Genomic DNA, 23201 nt, shown 5'->3' on the forward strand with positions numbered 1-23201 from the left:
TCTTTGCGTCTGACCTATATGACATTACACTGCCATTCCACTCTGGATTAATTCAAGATTATCCCAAACCCAAATTAGAACTTTGCTGCTCCTAACTGTGCTTTGCATGCTAAATCCCACTTGTATATTAACTAAACTGGACATACTCCTTGAACGCTACTTGTTTGGCATTGAAATAAAATACAATATATGGAAAAAGAAACGTATAACACTAGTGCAGACCAAAAAAGAAATGGTCATGGCATATAAATAAAACCTATGAGAATGGCTTAGACACAAATGGAAAGATTAGAGGGGGTGATAGGAGAATTTGAACAAGAATAATCTTAAGTGGCTAAGGAAAAGCAAAGTAACAAACGTCAATAATGTAATGGTAAGCCAGGAGGACATTTAAGCACACCAAGCATGTAGAGGTAGGAAGGAAAGGTAATTGGGATTCCTAGATAAGGTGAATACCGATGTTAAACGATGCTACACAGGACCCAATTAAAGAGTATATATGGTGAAGAAAAGGCAAAGAGCCATGTGAAACACAAATGCAATATGTGCTTAAAGTACATATTTTACAGAATATGGTGAGAGAAGGAATTGAATATATGCTAAGACTAATAGTAAATTCACAAAATTTTAAAGTAATCCGGGTCATTGTCGGTTTGTTGAAGGGACCACTACAAGCTTCTCAAGGGTCAGTTTGAAACCTGTCCACGTTATTCACGGTATGCTTCTGTGCAAAGAACTAAATCTTTTCTTTGTGTTTTAACAGATGTCGCTGAAGATTATATACATATTTCAGCTGGCATGACTGGTCTAGCTGCTGAGGAGACTACTATTGTTAGGAAGTAAGTTCTGGACCTTTAATTGACAATGTATTTGAACTTCGTAACCAGATTAACAGGTTTCATTCAGACTGTGGCACCCAGTCCTTCTAAGAACGGCATTGCCCTTTTTAAACAGAACATAACAAGTCTCAGCAAACAAACCCTACTGGTCTTAAAGATAATCTGTGTGTTTAGTGCTGTTGCTTCCACATTCCCTAATCTGTCCCAGCACTTTAGAGATCATGAACCTGCTTTTGTGCTCACCATGTTTGCTGAGACTCTGACCCATGCATTCATTACATTATTCTTTCAGTGTAAACATATTTGTGTTGCAAGTCTGACTGTAGATAAATATGCACTTAATCCTCCTGCCTTATAATGTTGGGCTTGGACGTTTGCAAGTTGTTTTTCTTAGATGTCTTTAGAATCATGAGATGTGCTGTGACTCATCTTAGTGGGCAATGTACATGGGCATTGACTTCCTCCTAGACTGCTTTTTTCTGCTTTTGTGTTCAGGAGTATACAGCCAGATTTGAGGAATCTCAGTTGCCAATCTTGCAGAGACTTCAGGAGGTATTCAACACTAGAATGAAGCATGCCCCTGTCATCAGGACGATCTAGGCAATGCCGCCTTCCCCAAAGCCATCAGAGACACTACCTCATAAGAGAAAGCTTTCCTTTAGGAGAACCCACTTCAGTGGTGCCTCCCATATCGGCACAGAAGAAGAACAAAGACTACTCACACCAGCCCTCTCCCTCATGTTCCACATCCTTATTCGCCTTCTCCATCAACAGCTCTTCATCCTTTGCCACCATGGCCATGTACACCAACACCTTTGCCCCCAATAAAGTCACCCGTGAACCCACACAACTTTTCAGAACTGAGCAGCCCAAACAATCCTGTCAGCCCTTTGACCCGGAACGCACTAACTACCCCTGGGGCGATTAGAATGTTGTACCCAATGGGGGACCCTGACATAGACCTTTACCCCATCATGGATTCCTAGCCAGATGATACATGACATGAAGTCATAATAGGGTTGCTGCATTCTAAGAGTAGATATGGATGTCATACAACAGCAAGACAACTTCCTATAAATTTAAACAGATTTCTGCCCATTCTCAAATCTGCCCCATACACCTTTTAAAGAGCTAGTCAAGCCTCTGGTAGTGGCACTGAAGGTCGAGGAAAAAATATAAACTCTAACCTATACACATGGGAAACCAGGTTCCCCCTTACACCTTGGCAGTCCAGACTTCCTGCCCAAGCTGCATTCTATGTACGTCTGCCCAATAAGGAAGATAAAAAGATTTAATGCTGCTTTAAGAAGAATGGCAGTTGAGGCAGCAATCCACTGGCTGTAGAATGTATGATTTTGTTTTTTCTCACGCTGAAAGGAAACCATATCAGACCAGTGGGCTTTAGCGATGTGACTGCTGAAGATGTGTCTGAGGGATGGAATTTTGGGAGGAAATGTAAGAAGTTCTAGGCGGAGACCATCTCTGCCCCTTCCTGAGCAAGAGGTCCAAGTGGATTTCTAGAAAGGTGCAATAAAGATAGTGCCTCTGCATCAGCAGGGAAAGGGCGTCTACTCTTTGTACTTTCTCATTATCAAAAAGCACAGCTCTCTCAGACCTACTTTATGCTTCTCAACAAATGCATCCTTTTGGAACGTTTGCGTATGGCTACCCTACAGAATGTCATTCCTCTAATCCGACAAAGCGATTAAATCATGAAGCTCAAGACCGCCTACTTACACATACCCAGACACCCTGCCCATCACCGTACTACCAATTTAAAAGTGCCTCTTTTCAAGGTCATTCCAGCTCCAGGGGTGTTCTCAAGATGCCTAGAATTGGTTACAGTCCACCTCTGGCAGAGGGTGAGGGATGCTTACTTCTCCCCCCCACCTCAATGATTGAATGGTCAAGAGAGATGGTAGGCAACAGTTTCTGGCCCACACTCCGACAGCTATCTCTCCACTCTACAGCTTGGGATTCATCAGGGCACCAAGTTGAATCTCCATCCTCAACAGATCCAGCCCTTCCTGGTGTTCCTGGAAACGCTTATTCCAATGAGAAAAGTGTATTGGCATTCCAGCAGCTGCTGCCTCGTTTTCAGAACAATTGTAAGCTCAACCAGAACCAGGATGCACTTTCTAGGGACGATGGCCTTCATTTCCACTGTACCTCACACGTACCTCAGTGCCACGTCAGTTAATTAGAACTGATAGCCATATACTTAGCCCACAAAGCTTCATTCGAGGGACAGTAATCGTCATCAAGATTAACAACTTGCACCATGCATTACTTACAAAAACAGGGCCACACACACTCTCCCCAGCTCTGTGCAGTAGTACAGGGGATTTGCCATTGGCTGATCTGTCATAACATACAACTCCTAGCTGGACAACGACTTTTCTGACCTACGCTGCAGACACATCAACAATTCAACAAGTGGGAGCTCCACCTGTGAGTCCTACACTGAAACCTCCAGAGTCTTTGACCTGTTCACCGTCTTGAAAATGCAAAATGCCCAAACTTTGCTTCTGTGTATCCACAACCACAGTCCTTGCAAAATGTATCTGGAATCTTTGTCCTTTTCCTTCTTTCCCACTTCTCCAATACATGGTGAGGAATGTGAGACAAACCAACCTGACACTTATCCTGGTGACTCCCACCTGGCCAGGTTTTGCGGGCCTTTTGGAATTCTGGAACTGAGTTGATGGTGCGGAGGTGCATGGGGAGGCTGTTCCAGGTTTTTGCTGCAATGTGTGAGAGAAGGGATGTCCTCCACTTCGATAGATGCACGGGGAGTATGAGCAAGTAAAGGGAAGCAGAGTGTAGTTTTCTCAATAGTTGGTGGAAGTTCAAGCAGTGGTTAATGTACTCTGGTCTTTGGTTGTGAGGAACCTTGTGTGCGTGGATCAGCAGTTTGAATTGGCATCTCTTCTGTGCGGATAGCCAGTTGAATTCCCTGAGGTGGGGAGTGATGTGGGTTGGTCAGGGAAGGGCGAGAATGTGTCTGACTGGCTGCAGCGTTCTGTATGGTCTAAAGTCTCTGTAGGAGGTGTGCTGTGATTCCTACATAGAGGGCATTGCCGTAGTCCAGTTGGTTTGTGTTGAGGGCCTGTGTCGCAGTGCATCTCTTGTGTAGGGGTAGCCACTTAAAGAACTTCTGTAGCATATGCAAAGTGAGGAAGCAGACAGAGTAGAAAGCGTTGATCTGTGATTTCATGATTAGCTTATTGTCAGTGATGATTCCGAGGTTTCTGGTGTAGTCGAAGGGAGTAGGTGCGGGTCCTAGGACTGATGGCCACCGGGAGTCGTTTCATGTGTTGCTGCTGTTGACAAAGATCAGTACTTCCATCTTGTCTGTGTTTGGATGAAGAACAACTGTCTGCAGATAGTCAGCGACGCTTACCATGCATTTGTGGAAGTTGTGGTGAAGCGGTTGTCGGTGAATGAGAGGATGAGTTGGGTGGCATCTACATAGGAAATTATGTTGAGACCATGGGATCTGACCATGTTGGCCAGTGGGGTCATAAATGCACTGAGGGAAGAGCCCTTGGGGGACACTGCAAGTGATCTCCTTGGTTTCAGAGGCGAAAGGTGGGGGATGGATGCTCTGAGTTCTTCTGGTGAGGAGGGAGGTAATCCATCTGAGCAAATCCCCTTGGATGCCGATGTGATGGAGTCTTTTGATCAGCATGTGGTGATATTGGTGTTGAACACTACCAAGAGGATGAGGAGGATCAAAGCTGCTGTTTCTCCTCTGTCGAGGAGGGTTTGGATGACGTTGGTGGTTGGGTTCAGGACGGTTTCAGTGCTGTGATTGCTGTGGAAGCCAGATAGGGAGGTGCCTAGTAGCTGGCTCTGCTCCAGGTATGTCATGAGTTGCTTATTCATGATCTTTTCCAGTACCACCTTTGCTTTGAATGGGAGCAGGGAGGTTGGCCAGTAGTTTTTGGGTTCTCTGGGGTAGGCAGAGGTTTTTTTGAGCAGTGGTCTGACTTCGGCTTGTTCCCAGGCGTCGGGAAATGTTGTGGTTGTGATAGAGGTGTTCAGCAGACTGGTGATTTCCTGGCCGATCATTTGGTTTCCAAACTTGAAGATGTAGTCTGGGCATGGGTCTGTGGAAGCTCCTGAGTGGATGGATTTCATGGTGAAGGTGCTGTCCTGAGTGAAGAGGATGTTCCAGGTGGTCAGTGTGTGATTTGTGTCAGTTACGTTGGTGGCATATCTGTCGAAGTCTGTAGGTGTTGGTTGGTGCTCTAACTTTCTGTATATAGTTGCAATCTAATCATTGAAGAAGTGTATGAGGTTGTCGCACAGCTCCTGTGAGGGTGTGTTGTTGTTTTCGCTGGCAGCGGGGATCGAGAATTCCTTAACGATGTTGAAAAGTTCCTCTGTATTGTTGGTGCTGATTTCGATGCGTTCGGAAAGGGCTGTCATCTTTGTTGCCCTCTGCAAGCGGCAGGGAGGTCTTGAAGGCTGCTGTGTCGGGGGTGTCCTTGCCAGCACGCCATCTCCTCTTTAGCTGTTTGCAGTCTCGTTTTGATGTTCTGAGTTCTTGGGTGTACCACCTGGCCTTTTTGGAGGATTTTCTCTGATTCCTGCCCCTGATGGGGATGATTCTTTCAGCACAATTGGTGATCCAGGTTTTTAAGTTTCACTCCCTGTTTGAGGTTGGAGGCAGTAACAGGGTTGTAGGTGTTGAGGGTGTCCGTCCGTTGGTCTCTGACATTTTGTTCCACCTCTGCTGGGGGGCACTTGTCATCTTGGGGGGTGGAGGTGTGGGGGCTGGAGATGCTGAAGTGGAAGATGTAGTGATCGGTCCATGTGAGTTCTGTGATATGGCTGTGTTTGACTCAGTTGCTGGAGGTGAAAACAGGGGCCAGCTTGTGTCCTGTGATGTGTGTAGGTTGTGGAGGATCTGGGTCAATCCAAGCCTGTTCATACTGTTGAGGAGGTATGCAGAGTTGTTGTCATTTGTGTTGCCGATATGGAAATTTAGGTCACCAAGGAAGTTGGAGTCTAGGGCTAGTTGGGCAATGAAGTCTACGATGGTGTTGGAGAATCTGGAGCACGTTCCTGGGGGGGGTCAGTATGCAATGGTACCTCTGATGGTTGTTTTGTTGTCTGTGTGGAGCTTGAGGTTGAGATGTTCCAAGGGGATGGTGGTGTGCTGTATGGTCTCTTTGTGGATGATGGCTGTTCCTGCTCTCCTCCCGGTCCTGGTGAGTATTTTTATATACTTCGGGGATCGCTGTAGCAATGTCTGCGGCAGATGTGGGGGATTGAACAAGGTCTCAGTGAGGAAGACTATGTTAGGGGTGAGGATGGGGATGAGGTCCCATAATTTGGTAGAATACTTGCATAGTGAGTGTGTGTTGAACGATGGATATAAGTTTGTGTTTTTGTGCAGGTGGGGATGGTCGGTAGGCTAGTGTGTGCTACTGTGGCAGCTGAAGTGGCAGTGAGTGCAGGTGAAAGGTCCTAACGTGGATCGGTGCAGTGGCAGTGTTTGTTGCGGTGTCCGGGTCGAGAGTGTAGAGCTCAGCGATGTATCTTTGGGGGAAAGAAGGGCATTGGTTGCTGGGTGTGGTAGCTGCACGACCTGCATTAAGTAGTCTCTACAGTGGGCAGGGCTTCTATTGGTGGGAATAATGGTAAGTGAGAAAACCTGTTGGGGGAAAACGGACAGCTGCGGTGTCACTGGAACAAGCAGGAACTGAAATCCACAGGCTACTGATCCACAGGCTACTGATCTGCTTAGGGAATAATTGAGCAAGCATCCAGTGACTGCCTCTCCACAGGTTGCATAAAGGATATATTTAAAGATGCTTAGTGGGGAGTCTGAAGGTGATCTTGATAGCCTTCTTGCAGTTATGTTGAGGAACACTTTTTCTGAGAGAGTATTGAAATTATTTAGTGATTGGAAAATTAATATGGTCTCTTTCAATGTCGTTGAGGCATGTGTTGATGTGGTGTTGTCTGTCTGCCTTAAGGTCATTTTCTATTGTTTTCATATTGCTATTATCTGCCTCATCTGGGAGAGTCTTCATGTTTCAGGTTTTAATAATTATCTAGTTAAGGCTCCATCCTAATTGGAAACAATGCCCCGTATTATTATAGCCACTTTTCAGCTCCTGCTGCAGCTTGGCCTTTCACTGAATATAAAGCCCTGCCTAAAGAGCACAAAGTACTGGCCTTAATATTGTGTTCTTTAGGACACCTTTCAGCAGAAGAAATGCAAGGGTGATAAGATAAAGGGAAAGATAAATACATTTGCAAGGTTGGTGGAGGAGTAGCAGCAGTTTAGCTTTCTATTCAGGTACCAATCACCTTTAAGAATGGTGCCCTTGGGCCACCCTCTGGATCTGTTTTGCAGGCTTTCTTGAGGCACCAGTTGGAAGGTGTGTGGAATGAACAGGTAAGGATGGCACCATCTTTGAAATGAGTGCTAATATGGTGAACAACACCAGAGAACGTTTAGCTAGACTCCTACTTTTAGGAACTGGATCATCATCTCATCCTCACTAGGGTTCCATTCCTAGTAGGTTGGTTGGTTTCACCTACAAGAATTGTTGACAAACAGCCACTTAACTTGATGGATGAAATCATGACAAGTAAATGCACTTCAGATTTGATATTTGTTTACCTATGCAGACCATATTCACTAGAGTAATAGATTATAATTTACCAAATAACATCCCTGTTTTGTAAACTATATATTTTTACTGAATAAAACAATGATTCAAAGTTTCATGTTCTGTCAGTGGTGGTGCTAGATTAGGGGCCCTTAATGCAGTATTGGCATATTGGTAGAACACGTTCCTAGCCTTTTACACAAATTGACAGACTAGCTCGTAGTTAGAGACTCAGATGCCATAAGATGTTTCTTAGACCTGTCAGCTGTTGGTGTGGTTTCCCCTGCCTTTTTGCTGCTGACCTGCTGGTTTTGATTCTCTGCTGAATTTTGTTTTTGCTGGCTTTTGGTGAACACTTAACCACCGCCAAGTAGTGCTTAAGTGCAAGTGCTCTCTGTATAAATTGAATTGGGGATTGGATTATCCGCGTGTGGGCATATTTGATTTACTAGAAAGTGCCTAGTATAGAGTAACATGCCTGCCAAGGGCCTGTAAACCAAATGCTACAAGAGGGCCCGTAGCACTGATTGTGCCACCCACTAGTAGCCGTGTAAACATGCCTCTGACCTGCCACTGCAGTATCTGTGTGGGCACTTTTAAACTGCTGTTTCGAGCTGGCAAGTGCACCCACTTGCTAGGCCAAAACCTTAACATTTTACTACATATGTCGCCCCTAAAGTAGGCCTAAGGCAGCCCCATGGGGAGGGTGCAGTGTATCTAATGGGTAGAACATTTAATGGTGTGTTTTACATGTCCTGATAGTGAAATACTGCTAAATTCAGTTTTTTTTCTACTGCAATGCATCTCTCTCCCATAGGGTAACATTGGGATTGCCTTGCAATAACTTAAGTGTGATTTCCCATTGGGAGCAGATTGAGGAGTGGAGTTTGGGGTCTCTGAACTCACAATTCAAAAGCCATTCCACCAAAAGTTTTATTTTTAAATTTATGAGTTTGAAAATTACATATTCAGCAAGTGGGCCTTTTCTTGCTTAACCATTCTGTGCCTCTGCCTGTCTGTGGAATACACATCTGGGTCAGGATGACAGTTGGCCTGTTAGTAAATTCACTCTAGACAGTCGCACAAAGGGAGCTGAGGAGGTGTGCTCTGCATTTCCTGATGGGTTTGCCTGAGCTAGAGTGGTGGGTGGAGCTGACACTTGCATCTGAATAGGGCTGTGCCTGTCCTCACACAAAGCAGTCTCCAACCCCCTGGAGTGTGTCTGGGACCTGGGCAGGCAGGGTCTTGTGCACTACGAAGACGTTATTTGAAGTTTGCCTACTTCAAAGACAGAAATAGGCGTAAGTAATGGACCTCTGACACCCCATAGTTGGAACACTTCTGGACTGAGAACATTCTGCCAGGAAGAAAGGCTGTTGCTATGTTGTGCTGGCCTGATGCTTGTTGCTTCTCTCCTGGGAGTGAAAGGCCTGGACTTTGCTTTCTACATCCTACCTTTCAAGGTGCTACAAGGGCTTGAGTTGAGCTTGCCTCCTGTTAAGAAGTCTCAGGGACATCAAGGACTTCATCTGCCAGCATCGGGCTCCTTTGCTGAAAGCCCTGTCCCGTCAATTGGTGGCAAATCCTGTTCTGGGCCCTTGTAGGAGATTTTTGGTGCTACAAAAAGAAAATCCATGCATAGATTCACAGCATCCATTCGAACCGACGCATCGCTGCAAAGATTTGATGCATTGCTGCTGCCCGCTCTGGATCGTAGTCCCCACTTGGCGCATTGACTGCAGTTTTCAACTCCGACCCAAACTTTCCATCACGGTGTATCATATGAACCACTGCTGCATGAGTTTCAAGCACCGCATCACCAAACTCTGTGATGCACCGCCCTAACTCCGACGCAGCACCTGCCTGATCGCTGTGAGATCGACTCATTGCGGCTTGACTTTCGCCACATCGTTCCTGACGCTATTTTCTTCATTGACACCACAGTAAGGAACCAACACTTTGTGCCGCAAACCACGCATCACCTCCCCTGTGGCAGTAAGGAACCGACGCATCACCTCCCCTGCCTAGCAGTAAGGAACCAACACATCTCTGGCTCTTTTGCTGCATTACCTCCCCTGCGGCCTTCATAGTCCTTTTTTTTTTTTTTTTTTTTGCTCATCTTGGGTACTTTGCCTCAGTCAAGCACTTTATTAATTTCAAGGAACTACAGTTACACTTAGGCTCTGATTTTAGTTCATGGTGGAGGGAATACTCAGTCACAAATGTGACGGATATCCCATCCCCTGAAGTTTTATCCCCATAGGATATAATGGGAACATAATATGGTGGATGGGATTTCTGTCACGTTTGTGACAGAATGATCCCCTTCGCCAGGATCTAAATCAGGCCCTTTATCTTTTAAAAGTGATATCTTTACTTTTGTACTTTGAATTTGTCTCGTTTTAATCTTGTTTTACTTACATAAATATTGGCTTTTTTTCTAAACTAGTATGGCATCCTTTTGTGGTGGTTTCACTGTCTTAGAGTGTGTGTGTACAAATACTTTACACATTGCCTCCGGGATAAGCCTGACTGAATGAGCCAAGCTACCAAGGGAGTGAACAGGGGTATTTTAGCTGTATGGTTCCCTTACCCTGACTAAAGTGAGGGTCCCTGCTTGGACTTGACATACAATTCTCCTCTTGATTTGTTTGCCATAATTAACAAGAAGTGTTGCTTCTTTGCCAGAAGGTCATAGGTGTTGGGGACTGCTTTTGACATGTCATATTTGCCTATAGTTTTCCCTGGATTACCTCTCAAGTAACCAGATTGATATGCTCAATCAAACAAGGCAAAATATTCCTTATGACCTATGCTTTAATAAGCCTTTTTTGGTATTCTGAGATGCAGAATCTTGGAGTTGCCAGCCCATTCATGTTTTAGTACATCCGGACCTGCTTTTGAAGAAGAGGCAAGATCTCCACCATGACCTGCACTCTTTGAACCTGACAGGACTTCTAATGAGTGCTTGGGATTTTTGTCAGCCTCCACTGGAAAGGCATATAATCTCAAGTACAAAAGGTTCTAGCTCTAGTAGAGGGAAATGTCTGCTCAAATGTATTTGTTCTAATTTTTCCTACCCTATTGGTTGAACCTGTCCAAGCTCTGTCTCAACTGCTCTTCAAAAAGAGGCGATCTCTCAGTGATATTGCTGTACATGTAGATTTTCTTGATTTTCTCTGGCAGAGAAAAAGAAGTTTATCTGTTGGCTATTCTGTTGTCTGCAATTCCCTATTGTGGACTGACTAGTGCATTTACAAACTGGGCATCAATTCAGACTGCAGCCAACCTTGTGGGAGACAGACAACTTGTTGGCAATAAATTCAACCAGGAAAGGAGGATCACTGCATCCTGTGCTAGTGATAAAACCTTTGACCAAGATTTGCAAGGATGGAGTTAAGTAGTAACCCCACGTTTAATAAGATGGTCCATACTGAGTTTCCTTTAAATCAACTAGTGCTTTCTTTACTGTAGTCTGGTTTCTGCATCAGAATGTTCCCTATGATGGTGTTTGAATATACTTGTATTAATAATTAGGTGACTCTGGATAGTGGCATTTTTACATGCTAAGCATGCTGAAGACATAGTTTCCGTTTCTTTATTCGAGGCTTAATCATACGTGATATGAACCTGAGCAAATTATTGTTATCTACATTTTCATCAGGTTTTAATTGCAATGTAATACAAAATTGTGACAGCAAAAAAGATTGTACCATATGTGGCCTTGTATTGTCTTATTTGCGTATTCCTACAGAACAGGACACACCACTCCACCCGTTTCCAGAACACATCTGCTTTACTTAACCTGGGATGAGCCAATTCATATAGAAATTACCTTTCTATGTGCATCAACTGTACTGCTTACTGGGACCAGGTGTGCATTCATCACATAGCAATGTAAAACGAAATATAAAACTGAATGCATTCACTTATTCTGTTTGAGGATACATCCCATATAATGTGAGACGGAGGTTCCCTCCTTGGGGTAAGACCATTCACCTTCCTTGTCTTTGGCAAAGACTTTGGGGCCTTGCTTGCAGTTGAAAAGAACATTCAACCCAGATCACCAAGCTTTAGCAACCGGTTAAAGACTGTTTGGCTCCCTGAGCTGGGCAAGGAGTAGAAATGGCTTAACCCTGTATCCCATTGGAGATGATTGAGTTCCACATTGAAATTCACATCCCCTTTATTGCTTGTTTTTAGGAGGCCACCTAAGTGAGGCATTTATGAGGCTGGTGATAACAAAAATAATAATCTGGTGCCAAGTTTCATATTACAGATGTTAGATCAATAGGTTGTCTTGAAATATGTTGTTATAGTTGTTGTTTTTCATGCCTGAGAGATGCTAAAATCACAGCATGATGATGGCCTCTGCAGTGGGTCTAGGAGACTGATAAGAGTCCTTCAAGCAAAGAAAATCAGAAATATCCATTTGTCTGTCTTTGGCTGAAGGAAACAATAGCTTTTCACATAGATTTTTCAGAGTCATATGTGTATTCTGATTCATATTAGTATTCTGGGTGGCTGTCACTGAGATTCAGTAATCTTTTGGGGGATTTGCATTTTTTTTTTTAAATAAGCATGGCTTACTGTCAAAGTTGTGGTATTTCCCTCATGTCTCAAGCATTCATTAAGTATATTTATTTTATTATTTATTGATGTTTTCCTTTCTTAATGCTGTTGCTCTTGTAACATTGGGAGGGAGAATCTGATTGAGATTACAAATAACCTTTTCTGTACAATGGCAGGTGTATTGCAGTCTGAGATTCTTCCAGGAAAGTTTGTTGTTTTACTAGTCATGGAAAGACTTGGTTATAAGAAGTGATGGGTCATCCATTCTCCCCACCCTCCGCTGTAGGCACACTGTGACAGTTTAGATGTATGGAGGATGGTTAAGATTGTTTACCTGGATGGTGTTGAGGCACTTTTTGTGGAAATCTTATACTTCAGTGACAAGGAGGTGGCCAAGCTGATGACTTATTTAACTGTCTGGTATTTTAAGGATCAAATGCTAGGCGTAAGATTTTCTTGCACAGTATAGAATGAGGAAGTATGAGTGCTATAACACTTTAGATTCCCTAAGGATTCATTTTATTGATGCCTTTCAGAATAAGGAAGGCTACATGAATTCCAGTGCGTATCCCGCTACCCCCTTTTCATTATTTCCTGAGCATGACAGTGGACCCTGAATCTTAAGTTACTGTTTCAGGGGAAGTTGCAAATTCCCTTTGGTGGTACGTGGAAGAGTAAAATGTCCCTTTAAATTTACTTTTCAGTAATGGTCTGCTATCTCATGGCTGTGAAAAACATACCACTGTCTTGGAAAGTCATGTGTTAGTTAAAAATGCATGGATTTATTGTCTTCTCCTGAATCAGTTTCTACATGTCCCACATTTGGAACTGAAAGTGGTGGGCCTGTTGGCTCTTGCCTTATTGGGTCATGCAGTTTAAGCTCATTCATGTGGTACAACAGCAAGAGGATCGATGTTTTCTCATGCCTTCTCGAACAAGGCGCAGTGTTCGAGTGATTTCAACTTCAAGTCTTTGACAGAAGGCCTCTGTTCATAGGCAAGAGCTAGTTTGATTCTTTTTTTAAATTGATTTTACAACTTTAACTTTCATGCCTTCTCATGATATTTGGTTCATGACAAGATTTTCAGTAACTGCTATATATAATTTTCATTCTCTTCAAAGCGTTCTGCTGTGTCATCAGTCTGCAGGTTAATACAGAATTAAAAAAAAATACAGCTCTTTATCAAGGTATCCGTATCAGAGTTTAGTTTATAAACCTAACTTAAAACATGTGTTGCCCCTTTTCATATCCAGTGTGGGAGTTTGTGTCAGTGGTAGGTATGACCTTCCGTTTGCTGCTTGCAGATCATTTGTCAACCATTGGTACCTTACTTATGCCTGTTTGCTCACTGATTTTAAGAGCTGCCCCCTTTGCGATCGCCTTTTGTTCAAACTCTGCATTCCCCCTGCTGTGCAGAGATGCCTCTGATGGCTGATGCCTCCAGTTTATAGCTATGGCAAGTTTGTGATATTGCTAGTTCCAGGTCTATGAATCTTTGACCTAATTTCTGTTTCTTCTGTTGAGCATTCAGGCATAGTATGCACGCCTCCAGTACATCCAAATGTGTTCTGTGTTAGGCGCCCTAGAACCGTTGTCACCTATTGCCAGAAAGTGTTCATCGAGCACCGAGGGCTAGCTTTATCTTGGTTCTGTGCAAACACATTTCGCTTGTTTAGTGTTGTGTATATGGTATAACGATAGTTAAGCTTTCTAAACCTCTATCTAGAATTTCTGGATACCTGCTGAGGGAGTCTTGGGACTGCAGTCCATGTCTGTTCTCTGCCCATTAGTCGCTCCTAGGCAGTTTTCTTTTTGACCATAGTATCCATTGTGATGGAGAGCACAGTTTTCTATGTCGAGGACAACAATATCCTTCCACCTCCCAAATTTTAATGAGGTCTGCAAGACTTGTCGGAATTCTGTTAAGTCTTCTTCTCATGTGTTGGAAATTGTGTGTATAAGAACGGCATATGTCGACAACTGTGATTCTGGTAGGCCCTCTTCTGCTGCCTGCATTGCTCCCCTGTAGTGTAACAGTCCCCGAATGTGACAGCTGACATTCAGTCATTTCTCCATTCTCCGACTCATAAAGGCCCATCATGCGAGATTAATTAATGGCCAAACAGTGGCATACAATTGTCACTGGCAAGTTTTTCTTGACTATCCTTTTCCAGTTAGTAGTGCTATAGTGAGGAATTTGGGGTGCCTTAAAGGTTTCAGTTTCATCCCCAGCAGTAACCTGACTACTGCTCATTCATTACTAACTTACCCGATGTAATCTAGCTCTCCCTGTCTCATGCTATCTAAGCTGTGGTGCACTATATAATAGAGCTCAAAATCTGGGACGCCCAGATGTCCTCTCTGGAGGAATGCTGTAGGAGGCAAAGGGAAATTCTATCCCCTCCAACAGACATCAATTCCCCTAGCAGCTCATTCATAGCTTTGAACCAGGATTGAGGTATCTAGATTGGTAGGGTTGTGAACAAATATAGCACATAAGAGACCATCACTATCTCAGTCAGCACCATTCTGGCCATAATGGAAAGTTCAGGGTACATCAGAATGCACCAATTCTTTTCTATACAGTTCCCAGATTTCCTTCTCTGATGTCCTTATCTTTGTGATAGACTTTGGCACCCAAATATTTGAGCCTGGCTTGTTCCAGTTTGAACCTCTACCTGTTTACTACCTGCGGTTCGTCTAGTAACTTTGGGCTGATCGGGCATGCACATGTTTTGTTCTAATTACTGTACAGCCCCTCGACTATCTGCATGCTCCATGCCACTCCAGTATCCTCATCTATAAGGTACGAAAGCATATCATTTGTGTAAAATGATATGTCCTGTTCATCTCTCAAGGGTAGACTCTTGTCTGGCCACTGACTCCTCACTATTTCAACAGGGCAAATAGCATTGGGTATAATGGGCAGGAGTGCCTGGTGCCCACGGCAGCTTTGATTACGTGCGAAATGGGCCAGTCAATACGCACTCTGGCTTGTGTCTTGGCAAAAAAAAAAGTACTTCCTATTTTTCTAGGCCTGCAGACATGTTCATGCGTTTCATTGTTACATGTAAGAACTCCCAGTGTACCATGCGGAAAGCTTTTTTGTAGGTCCCTGTATTCAAATGTTCTCCCGGCGATTTACCCTGAACAGCTGCCTGATGTCTGAGAAAGTGTTACTGGCAAGTATAAATCAGTTTTGGTCTTTATGCATCTTCTGCACCAGGTATAGGTACAGTCGGCTGGCTAAGACTTTGCTAAAGATCTTATAATCTTTATTTAGCATACAGAGTGGCCTATGCAATGCCACTTTTGAGAGATCTTTATTGGGCTTGGTAATTGGGATTAAAAGGGCCTCCCTCAGCGTTTCTGGGAGTGCCTCTCTCTTGAATGCCTTATGTGTATATGGCAGCATGGCATGGCATCAACAGCATAGCATAAGTTTGTTAAAACTGTGCTCGAAAACAGTCAGTCCCTGAGGTGTTCCCACTTGACACATCCTTTTAGGGCTCCCCTGACCTCGGCCTCTCTAACAGGTCTCCCTTGCCTCTATCTACAGTTGCAGTAACCTTGCCTTCCCCAGAGAGGTCTCTATTGAATCCTCGGTGATAGGGGAATGACATCAATATAACTCATTTTATAATTTGGTGAAGACCTTGTGGATATCTGTTCCTGTGTGCTCCATTGACCCTGTATGGTCTCTGACTTGGGATAGTCCTACCCGTAACTTCAGATTGTACTAGCCAGGCCAATAGTCTCCCTGATTTTTCTCCCTCCATCTGTGAAGTACCAAAGTATTTCTTAGGGTAGATATATGTAACAGTTTTTGTGTTACAGAATATTGTACTTGTAGTCTCATAAGGTGGGTTTTAAGAGCTGGGTTGGTTGGGGCATCCACTCTCAAGCCTAGGGGGAGCTCCCTCTAGCTCTGTTAAGTCCCTTTCCAGGAACCCCATCTCTCAAAACACATGTGCACGTTTAACCTTCCAAGTCTGCCAGTGGAGGTAATGACCTATCCAGGTACACATCCATGACACAATTGAAGTCTTCCCCCAGACGTTTGGGAGTTTGCATGTCCTACTTTAATAGCGGCGTCGGTGTCTCCAAGAAATACACCAGGCCAGTATTCTGGACATATACTGCCCAATATCACCTGTATACCCTCCAGCCTACCATGCACCAAAACAGATCTGCCTTTTCTGTCAGTGGAAATAGTTAAAGACTCGAAGGGAATCGTCTGTTTTTCTTAAATCGGTAGCATACTAGCAGTAGCCCATAGCAGAAACCTAACCCCACCATCGTTTTCTTAATTGAATCACCTCCTGGCTTGCTTAGTGCATCTTTTGTAGGAAGGCAATTTCCACCACTTTCCTTTTCGAATAGTCTAGCACTTTCTGCCTCTTTCTCAAGGGTTCTCATCCCCCTTGTGTTCTCTGTGAGGATCATATATAAGGAGAGGTTCAATTGTTAGTAGGGAAAGTAAAGGATGAAAAAGGACTTCTCTCTCTCGGTCCTAGAAATAAATTGAGTTTCTCAAAAAGAGAACCTTAGATTATGGTGCTGGCAGTAGGATTTTGGTGTAGAAGGTGAATATCATTCTTTTGAATGTCAGTCCCAGGCTATGTTTGCCTAGTGCTTCTCCGAGGAAAGTCCATGAGACTTTGTCAAATACTTTTTTTGGCATTTATCCCCATGGCCATCTTCTGAGAATTTAGTAGTTTTGCTTTTTCTAAAACATAGGCAAAGTGTCTGTCTGCTGCCATTCTGTCCTTGACAGAGCTAGTTTGAATGGGTGTATTAGAGTTGGGAGAGGCTTGTCAAGTCTGGTTGCTAAGACTGACATATATTTTACAATCCCTAATGGCTTTTCCTTTTGATTAACTACTCATACTACCATGTCATACAGTCTCATTCATTTGTAAATTTGTGTTGATTCTAAATGATATGGTGGAAATTAAGGCAAATAATGGCCAGTGTGTTCTGTTCTAAGGTCTTGGGCATCTGTCTGGCAGTTTTGTTATTGGCCAGATTCATTTTCCAAAACTTTGTAGCGCTGCTAAAGTGAAAGCTTTGCCCTCTTTTACCAATATCTGCCCTTCATTTCCTTCCCAGGTCGTTTTTTCCTAGCTCTTATGTGTACCTTAGAGCAAATGATTAACTGAAAGGCTGCGTTTGAACACCAAAATGTCACCAGCTTAAAGCTGCCAATTTACCATGTTTAGCTTGCATGTAAACACATGATAGGCACTAAGGGGGTTCAGATTCTTTGCTCTAAATCTCGCATGCATGTGAGCTCTTTTTCACACAGACGGTCATGCATAGGAGATAGATTTGCCAATGATTTCGGTGGGTCAAGTTCACATGATCACTTCCATTGGGATGAAAGATGACAAATGTGCCTTGCAGAATGCCTTTACTCTTCTTTAATCAGAAACAATAAGCAACTTCCTTATTCATTTTGTATAGCGCCAAGTGCTGGACATCCCTGAAAAATCGTTAGGGAGTAATAGGCATTTGCCATGTGCAGCAATGTTGTTTCATTTAAAGATGGCTGTTAAAACCTTATAGTGCCCTGCTTTACAGTCATACGTGAGGGAAACTCATATCTATGTGGATGTAATATGCATGTAAATATTTAGTTCACTATCCATATTGACACATGTAAGCCACATGCAGGGTACTTAGAGGTTTGTGATCCGGTTTAGTTTTTATTAGAGCCCTGAAGATGCCACTTGACTATTTGAGCACTAATTTAAAACAAAATAGATATTATCCCAAATGGCAATTTGAAAAGAACAATCTGATTGAGACTTATAGTTGCAGATTACGTACCTTAACATTTCCCCAGGCATCAGCCAGGATCTGGAGATTTTTTTTATTGAGAAATACCCCTGTGCGTTGTCAGGTGGCATCGGTCCGCTCCACATCCGTCATCATCCGTGTCGGATAGGACGTCGCAGAACCTATATGTGCGCCACCCCTGGTGTGCTGATGTCAGTTATTTCCTTTCCGCGCCAGCCCCGGCCAATCCGAAGAAGAGCTACCCCTTGTCATTTTTGACTGGTCATCAACTTCTTGTCTAAGTTTTTTTAATGTCTACCCTCCTGGTCCTGTGCGACCACAACCTGAAGTCGTGCTCAGAATGCAGGGCATGGATCCGAAAGCTTTGAGAGAGTGTTCCCTAAAGCTCATTGCTGCCCTGCCCTCAGCTCTGCACCGCACTGTAGAGAGGAAGACCCTGAGACTGGTCGCAGAGCCCCCATTTCAGGTCGTCCCACTCCAGGTCCTCTGGACCGTTGGGTGATTCAAGGTACAAGAAAAAGTCAAAGAACAAGCGTTCTTAAACTTCACACCCATGTGTCAACCAATGAGACAAGGGAAAAGCGGCGTCATCGTTCCAGGCTTCCATCCTCTGAGCCTGCGTCTTGGTCTGGTCCGCGCCTCCCTGACTTTCCAGACCGACCCCTGCCTAACTTAGAGTTTTATGAGGCCATGCACCTCATCTTCGGGCAGTCCAACCCCGCTGGAGTGCCCTCGGGCCCTATAGGAATGGTAGGGCCTCCTTGAGTTCTGTGCTAGCAGCTTCAGTCTTTGCTCCAGGGGGCACCTGATCTGAACCAGTATTGGTTGTACCACCTCAACCTTCCCAGAGGATCGTTCTGATGTTGATGCTGCCCATGCCCCTGGGTGGCATTTACCCCATCTTCATTGCCAACTCTGACCCGGAGCCAGACCGTTGATGCCGATTTTGACTTTGACAGGCGCGTGCCCCCTAGGTCGGAACCTGACCCGTACTCTCTAGGTTTGCGGTATGGTAAGGAAAGGGAGGGGTTGCTGGACCCTTTAGAATATCAGCTCCAAGATCCCATTGACTTGCCGATAGACCTGGGTGAGGCCAGTGGTCTAGATACTTCCCCTGACACTGGCATGCTTTCTCTCCCTGTCTTGGCTAGAGAGGAGGAAGCGTCCTATTCAGTGGTGACGTGAAGAGTGGCCGAGGCCCTGTACCTCGAGCTGCCTTCGGTGGCAGTCAGAACTAACCTCCTAGCAGAGATGCGTCAACCTGGGGGTTCTTCCTCTTAATTCCTTTTCCCCTATAATGAAGCCCTAAAAGATGTCCTGCTGGGTACCTGGTCCAAACCCAGCACAGGGGCTACTATGGACAGGATGATCGCCCACTGCCATAGACCGGTTCCAAATGACCCTCGGTCCTGATGTAACATCCCATCCTTGGGAGCCTGGTTGTCCAAGCCTCTACATCCCCGGGTGCATTCCCTTCCGCATCCACGGATAGGGAGTACAAGAGGCTGGACCAACTTGACAAGAAGATGTTCTCTTCCTCCAGCCTGACATTGCAGTCTGTGTACACCTGCATGCCTTTTGGGCCATTACACCCATACTCTAAGACATGTTGCACAAGTGCTGCGACTGGTTCCAGAGGAGGCCGGACCTTTCTCTCCTAGGCTGTTGCTGATGGGAGAGACGCAGCAAAGATCACAATCTGATGTGGGCTTGACACAACCGACTAGGTGGGCAGAGCACTTGCATCGATGGTGGCCTTGAGGCGCCATGGTTGAGGATATCTGGCTTTTCGGGTGGGGATGTTCAGTCTACCGTTTTGGACATGCCCTTTCAAGGCACCCATCTCTTTGGAGACAAAGCAGACTTGGCGCTTGAGCGTTTCAAGGATTCTTGTGCTATGGCTAGGACCTTTGTCCTCGCAGCTGCCCTTCATCCCCTTCAGTCTGCTTTTCACCCCTTTCGAGGCTACGGAAGGTATGGCCCACCACATCTGTTTCCCCTCTAGCCACCATGCCACGCATGCTGCCCAGCCTCTGTGTGGCTGAGGGTGTGGGATCCAATGCCGCCATGCATCAGGGAGCCAGTGATATGGTCAGCGCACCACCCAACTCCATGCAGCTGCCTCCAAATCTTCCTAGTCGGATGCTTACCCACCAGGGACCAATCACAGGCTCCACTAGCAGTTCATCACCTCGTACAGGTGGGGTTTTGCAAATAGTTCGAAGGAACTACTCCCTTCCCTTAGAGACTACCCTCCAACCATGAAACCATAACTGAGGATCACCTGGCACTTCTCCAGGAGGAAGGTTCTGTCTCTCTTGGCCAGGGGAGCCATAGTAGAGCATGGGTATTCCCTCTACTTTCTGGTACCCAAAAAGAACAAGGGCCTCTGCCCTATTCTAGACCTCCAGTCCCTCAATCTCTTCCCCAAGAAGTTCATAATGCTCACTATGGCTCAGGTTCTATTAACCCTGGACCCAGGAGACTGGATGGTAGCGTTGGACTTGCAGGACGCTTACATCCACATTCCCATCCTGCCTGCCCACAGACTGTACTTGCAGTTCGCGGTAGACCACAAGCACTTTCAGTTCACCATGCTCCTCTTCGGCCTTACCTATGCCCCTTGAGTGTTCACCAAGGTGATGGCTGTGGTTGCAGCCAATCTACGCAAGTCAGGGGTTTTAGTCTTCTCCTGCTTCAACAACTGGCTGTTGACAGCGGGCTCACCGAAGGCTGATGTCTCCAACCATAATACTATCAAAGTACACTGTTCTGACTTGTTGGACTCCACACCACCAATTAATTGGGGGGTCACCAGGTCATCAGTGCATTAGTTTTATAGATGCAAGTCCCCTCACTCACCAATAGATGAGCTGCTTCATCATTGTATTGCTCCTTGTCAGGCTGGTGCTGCAGTGCCTGATGGGCCCTGCATAGGGGCTCTTTGCCAGAGATCTTTTGCTTGTGGTTGCTGGAAAAAAGTGCGATGTGAGGAGGACTAGAATGAGTGTTGTTAAAATTTACTATAGATGCCACATTGATAAATTTTATTGCTAGCAACATTTATTGTGAACTATGTCAAGGTTAAAAACAGAAAGGGAAAATACCAGGTATAATTACCTGTATTCCTCAGAAAGATGTGAAAGGGGGGTTGAGGGCGTTATTTCAACTCGAAATATGAAAGAGGAGGAAAACCAAGTTCTTTGTGAGACCAATTACCTACACTACTGGAATTGCAGTCAACCTGTTTCTTGCACTTTTAGTCCCTTCGGATCTGGTGGCGATTAATCAGGACCTAAAGAGTGCTTAGTCCTCACTAAGAAGGAATGAGCGCTCCTCAATCATGCGACCTACTAATACTTACTTATAGCATGTTTGGAAATTGTCTCACTCATGATGACCTGTAAATTATAACATAAGCAAAGAATTCTGGACACATCGTGTTCATTGACTCAAGAGGATACATTGTCCACATGCACACAAGTTGGTGAGTATCGTGGATGGTGAAACCAAGCTCATATCCTTGATACACAGGGTAATTGATTTTGCTTACCCTGTCACTACACTAATGTGAATACTATGTCTGTCAAGTACAGAGCAATCTCTTACCGTCCTAGTTTCAGGAATGTGCCCCTTAGGAAGACATGGATCCTACTACTCCCAAGCAATAATATTCAAAAAAATATAATAAACAGTAAATACCATTTTGTAATAGCAGTTCAATTCTGTTAACAATGATGTTTACCAGTAAAATCATCAAATTACGGGTTAATTGCCCTTAGAAAAAACAATCTGACTTGAAATTGTGGAGTTCGCCATCACTTCAGTAATGCCCGGTGTTCAAAAATACTAAAATAAGACTCTAGGTAGATCCAGCACTTGTATGAACAGCCCCTGCCATCACCTCCATATTATTGATAATGCTATATAGTAATGGTGCTATGAGAAGGATATGTGTATATAGATGTGACGCCCATCACTAATTTGTTCGACATTATAAGAAACTATAGTCATTGTTTTTAACTGATATGACAGCTCTCACCAATGCATCATAGAGAAAGATAATGTGGCCCCCAGTGGCCCAGAGAACCGTTGTCCTGATTACTATGACCTCATCCCACATCATTTTTCATTTATTATTAAAGTAGGGATACCTACACATAGCGAATGCTAGTGGGAGGTTGCATCCAGTTCTAAGAGCAGCGTTTCTTGGTCATATTTAAACAACAATGTGCCTCTTGTGTGTGAACGTTGTTGTTTTATTTTTAAAAACTCTAATCATGAATAAGGTGAGTACAAGAACTTAATTATCGCTATATTCCATAATGTGTGATTTGGGCAATAGTCCCTAAAAACTGCCTGCACGCTTTGAAATGATAGTGCGGCATAGCTACTGCACTTTGTGATGCGCATTTCAAACAGTAAATAAAATTGCCAGTAGTCACCACTAAAGAGTAGCTCCGTATGAATGGGTATGTCCATATAATGGCCTTTGTCCTGGTGTACTTGTATATCTCCTAGTTGAGTTGCCGTGAGGAGTGACAGCTCCCACCCACATACTGGGCTAAATGGTATAATTACCAGACTTTATAGAGCAAATATAAAGCAAGTCTAAACATGCTTGTATACCTACCACAATTAAGATACTGAGAGAAATAACAGCTCCCACCCACACACTGGGCATGCAGTAGAATAATGCAGTGTAGTTAACACACTTTATGATGAATATGCAGTGCAGCTTTGGGCTTATCCTTCTGAGTGGCGAGTACAGAATATTCAGGCTATGATAAAGATGGGTCAGCCGCTATCCTTTATTTTGGTGAGAATAATTCCGAGGCTGCAGGGCCTCATGGCCTCCTGCATTCTGCTAGTGACACATGCCAGGTGGCATAACCGGGCTCTGCAGTGGGACCTGAAGTTCCAGCAGGTGCAGCATCAAGGGAATCTCTCAGACATGGTCCAGATCTTGGAGGGAACTGCGTGAGATATTTGCAGTGGTGACTAACAAATCGCAATTGGGTGAGAGGCAGATCACTCTCAGTCCTTGAACCAGATCTGACAATAGTGGTAGTTGTGTCACTCCTGGGATGGGGCAGCCACCTGGGGTAGGCAGAGATCCGAGGCATCCGGTCTCCGCCAAAGTCCAGGCTCCACATCAGTCCATTGGATCTCTGGGTGATCAGACTGGTATTGAAAGCATTTCTTCCCTCTCTCAAAGGGAAAGTGGTGCAGGTGTTCACGGTTAACACTACCGCCATGTGGTACTGTAACAAGCAGGACTGAGTAGGGTTGTGGACCCTTTGTCAGGAGCTCTGCACCTCTGGACATGGCAGGAACATCTGGGCACTTAACCGG

General features: G+C 44.6%; 1 protein-coding gene across 2 annotated transcripts in view; it reads left to right on the forward strand.

The window, feature by feature from the left end:
* SNX5 (sorting nexin 5) overlaps nucleotides 1-23201 on the forward strand; it is a 229078-nt gene that overhangs the window by 84780 nt on the left and 121097 nt on the right. For both annotated transcript variants that reach the window (XM_069234748.1, XM_069234749.1), the window contains exon 9: nucleotides 764-839. In XM_069234748.1, the coding sequence (XP_069090849.1) occupies nucleotides 764-839 (76 nt within the window). The remainder of the gene's footprint in view (nucleotides 1-763; nucleotides 840-23201) is intronic.

Source organism: Pleurodeles waltl, chromosome 5, assembly GCF_031143425.1.
Source record: "Pleurodeles waltl isolate 20211129_DDA chromosome 5, aPleWal1.hap1.20221129, whole genome shotgun sequence".
NCBI classification, from domain to species: Eukaryota; Metazoa; Chordata; class Amphibia; order Caudata; family Salamandridae; genus Pleurodeles; species Pleurodeles waltl.